The 4,345-nt window shown below is 37.1% G+C and overlaps 1 protein-coding gene across 1 annotated transcript; it reads left to right on the plus strand.

The window, feature by feature from the left end:
• The first annotated feature begins 839 nt into the window (after positions 1–839).
• LOC145982829 (zinc finger MYM-type protein 1-like) lies at positions 840–2,342 on the plus strand. The gene has a single exon (XM_083116189.1). The coding sequence runs from the start codon at positions 840–842 to the stop codon at positions 2,340–2,342; it is 1,503 nt and encodes a 500-aa protein (XP_082972315.1).
• The last annotated feature ends 2,003 nt before the right edge of the window (positions 2,343–4,345 follow it).

The raw sequence follows: 4,345 nt of genomic DNA on the forward strand, positions 1-4,345 counted from the left end.
GACATGAATTCTCCATGATGACAGTTTCATTGAGTATCGATGTGAGTGCCAATTAAGTTCAACTGTGTGTTAATGGACTGATTTTTCAGAGAAAGATGGATAAATTCATAGTGAGGAGCAAGAAGTTCACAAACTCAGGTACAGTGTCTAATGATTTTCCCCCAGCCTCGCCATCATCTGAAAACGAGCATCTCCTTGCTGAGGTGAAAGTATTTTCGACACACAACAATAACACGTCAGTACCCAGTGATATTTCAGCATTAGGTGAAGATATAAAACAAGTAAAGTTAAAAGTCTATCCGAGAAAAGATGGAAGAGGATTTAGAGAGGACTGGTTCAAGCAGTATATATGGCTAGAATATTCACCTTCCAGGGATGCTGCATTTTGCTATGCATGTAGGCAGTTTAACTCATGCGGTTCAAAAGAGAATGTTTTTACAGTTAGAGGATTTACGAACTGGAAAAATGCTCTTAGCAAAGAGAAAGGTTTTCCAAAGCATTCCACTTCAGATTCCCATCTTGAAGCAATGCAGAAGTGGAAAGAAAAAAGGAACAGGGAATCTAAAGGTTGCTCTGTCTCGATACTTTTAAAAGACAGTGTGTTAGAACAAAGAAGATATTACGTAAAATCCATTGCAGAGGTTATTCAGTTTCTAGTGGTAAATGAATTACCATTACGAGGCGATTACAGCTTGGGGGAAAGTGAAGAACGCAGTTTATTTATGAACTTATTTAGTTTGTTTTTGAAAAAAGATGAAAAGCTCAAAGAAGCTAGTAAAATTATGCCAGGAAATGCAACATATACATCCCCAGAAATTCAAAATGAAGTTATAAGCATTATGGCTGAAATGGTTAAACAAGATATTGTAAGTGATGTTCTTTCAGCTGATGTACCATGGTTTAGCCTGCTTGAGGATGGAACAAAAGACAAAAACAACCGTGAGCAGATAGGTATTGGAATTCGTTACGTCAAGGATGGCAAGCCAAATGAATCTCTTCTTTGCATGAAGTCTTCTGAAAAATTGGATGCACAAACATTTGCAGGCTTAACTCTGAAAGAACTTGAAGACTCTGGACTCTCAACTCAAAATGTGTTAAGTCAATGCTATGACGGAGCATCGGTTATGAGTGGCCGTGAAGGCGGAGTTCAAGCATTAATAAAGAAAAGTGCAGGGCGAAATATTCCTTACATACATTGTGCCAATCACCGTCTTCACCTTGTTGTAATGAAAGCTACAGACTTTGAGGACAGTGTTCAACATTTTTTTCAGCAGTGTGGTACACTTTATTGTTTCCTGAAATGTCATAAGGTGAACAGATTATACAATGGACAGCAGTTGGTGCGATTATTGCCTCAGAGGTGGTCTGGACACTTGCAAATGATCAGAATAATTTACAATAACTTTGACCTTATTCTAGCTGCGCTTGAAGAAGTAAAATCCCAGCGAACACAGTTTGATGGAGAAGACATTGTTCAAAGTGTAGGTCTTTTGAATGTCCTGAAGAAGTTTGAGTTCAGATTTATATTAGTCCTTATGAAAATGGTACTTGAAGCCCTTGAACCTGCAAATAAAAGTCTTCAATCACGCACTACAAGTTTAGTAGATAGTTCTAATATTATCAAGGCAACTACTGATTTCATATCTGACAAACGTAATGAAGAGACACTAGAAGTGCTTCTAGAAGAATCTAGAACTCTAATAAAGGTAGAAAATAGGAAATATGAGAATGCTCATGATGGCACTGCCGAAAGTTTCTCATCTCTGCTTCCATGCAAGAGACGAAAAGCAAATACGTCATTTTCAGATTTTGTCATCACTGAAAAAATAGGATCAAGTTTCTCTTCAGAAAATTTAAAGAGAATATTTTATTCGGTGATTGATGTTATTGTATGTGAACTTGCTCGCAGATTTTCCAGCAATGAAAAACTGTTAACAGGACTTGAGGCAGCGGAGAACCTTGATTATGATAATTTAAAATATCTTCGAGAATTGGGTGTATGTGTACCTTCCAAAGAAGAGGTAAAAGTTGTGAAGAACTACTTGCAAAAAATTGATGATCCGTGCATATTTCAGGAAGTTTACAAGCAGAGAACAGCTTTTGAGGACACATACAAGTTGCTAGCAACAGTGAGAACATTTCCTTGTAGTACAGCAATGTGTGAATCTACATTTTCTGTTTTAACCCATATAGATAGCCCAAGAAGGAGGTCAATGTCTACTACCCGACAATCAAAACTCACCTTTCTCGCCTTCGAAAAGAAGAGAACTGAAAACCTTGACCTGGACAAATTTTTACACTGCTTTAACAAAAATAGAACAAGAAGGTTGCAGCTGTTTTGATTATGTATTATGGAGAACAAACTAAGGCATGATGTAATAAGGAACACAAGAAACTATTGTTTGTATTCGTGTTGAAAATAATACTATATTCGTTGGATGTGTTTGGTGCAGAATGAATTAATATTAAAGTGATGAACATGTTGCACGAGTTAAATGCAAATTTATTACATGAAGAGCTGAACATTTTTTTCCCCAAGAAAATGTGAAACAGTGACAAAACACAACAGACTGTTGATGTTGATGGAGTTGCTTGTAAAGGAAATTTCAATAGACAAGTGTATAATTAAAGTTGAAAGTGTTGCTGTTGAGATGCTCAATTTTTGTTTCCTTCATATGTCTACTTTTTGGATACATTGATGCATGGTGCATAGAGAACTTATTGGGTTAATTAGGAAACAATGTGAGAATGTGATTAGTGTCAAGTGTGATAGTTCAGGAATTCAGGAAGCAGGAGCATAGGAATTCTATTTTTCAAGAATGGGTGAGTACTGTAGCTTCTCTAAATTTTGTTCTTGCTATGTTTCAGTTCATTTGTTAAAATATTGTTAATATGAAATAAGTCATTGCATGGTAGAATATCCATGCACATAATAATTTCATCCACGAGCCGTTACTGAATGCGACTGGCAGCTTGCATTGAAATAAAAAAAAAGTATCATCTCTGAAAAATAATAATTACTGTTAATGGTGAAAATTGTCTATACATTTGACTCAGTATTATTTTATTTATGCATTTGTGTGTGATATATTTTAAGATAAGTGTGGACTTTCCTTGAACACTACTGTAACTAAGAGCGACACCATGTATTAAAAATTTGCCCCCTCATGGATTAATTTTGCCCCCCCTAGTAACAAATCCTGGCTACGGGCCTGTAGTGCCATCGACATGAGTGTAAGGAAACTTTCAAACCAATGGGACAAGCGACACGGGATGTTCACACTGTCACACTAGTGACACACACTTCCAGACTGTAAAATAGCATTCATTGCACATGAGGGTCCAAACAGCAAACGACACGTTCATATGGCGTATTCGCGTGCTACTTGTTACTTCGGTCGGAAAGCTCCTTAAGAGCCCGTATCAGCGTCACTCGAAAAAGGCACCGAACAGACGTCAAATTTTCTTCCTAGTCTTACCAATATTGATTCCATTTCCCCCTTCGAACGCAAATCCAGTGCATGGGAGACCTATTGAGACTTTACTGGTGGGAGGGTTGCTCTGTCGAAAGAAACAGAAGACAAGGTTCCCTGTTCGCTACTTACCACCCCCCCCCCACCCCGCCTGGAAGGTCAGACTCTGACCATAACATACCTTTCTTTTGAGTCCGCACGTTTATAACTCCGAGAGGGTTTCAGTGACAAGACAACACTTTTTCCGAGTGTCTGAAAGAAGAAAAACACACATTGACGAACATCGCAATACAACTTACATGCAATAGAGCCAAGGACTATTTAGGGGAGGCGGGTAGTCCAGGGAGTCCGAATCTTCCACGAGAGACTTACGAAGTACTAAAATTAAATTATGTAATTATGCTTGTTTTGTTTAGCATCTGTCGTATAATCGAGAGAGGCGTATTTCCGTCAAACTTATTGTAAGGGAAGGATTACATTGGGGTCATACAACTTTGGATGACTGTATCAAAGAAGATTTATGCACACCACTACCTAAGTAATATGCTTAAATATTAAATTAAGAGCTTTACTTTTCGTCAAATGGATCTAACATCCTTTTTAGTTATTCAATAAATATTCAATTCCTTATCTGTTTCACAATCACCTTGCCAGGTCAGTTGTTTTTATACAAATTGAAGCGATCTTAACTATTCATGAGCTAGATAATGAATACGTGCTGTTATATTCCTATTCTTATGCCGTCTTTTCCCATTCATGTGATAACAATATTAATTAATATTTTAATATTATTAATTTAATATTACTGTTATTTAAACTTGTTTTATTATTAGAAGAAGGTACCAACATCATAGGCGTGCCCCCCTCTGATA

Source organism: Lepisma saccharinum, unplaced genomic scaffold (assembly GCF_977018435.1).
Source record: "Lepisma saccharinum unplaced genomic scaffold, izLepSacc3.1 HAP1_SCAFFOLD_443, whole genome shotgun sequence".
In the NCBI taxonomy this organism is placed as follows: domain Eukaryota; kingdom Metazoa; phylum Arthropoda; class Insecta; order Zygentoma; family Lepismatidae; genus Lepisma; species Lepisma saccharinum.

Excerpts from the sequence above, each read along its gene's own strand:
- LOC145982829 (XM_083116189.1), top strand. The coding sequence starts at position 840 with ATGGCTGAAATGGTTAAACAAGATATTGTAAGTGATGTTCTTTCAGCT.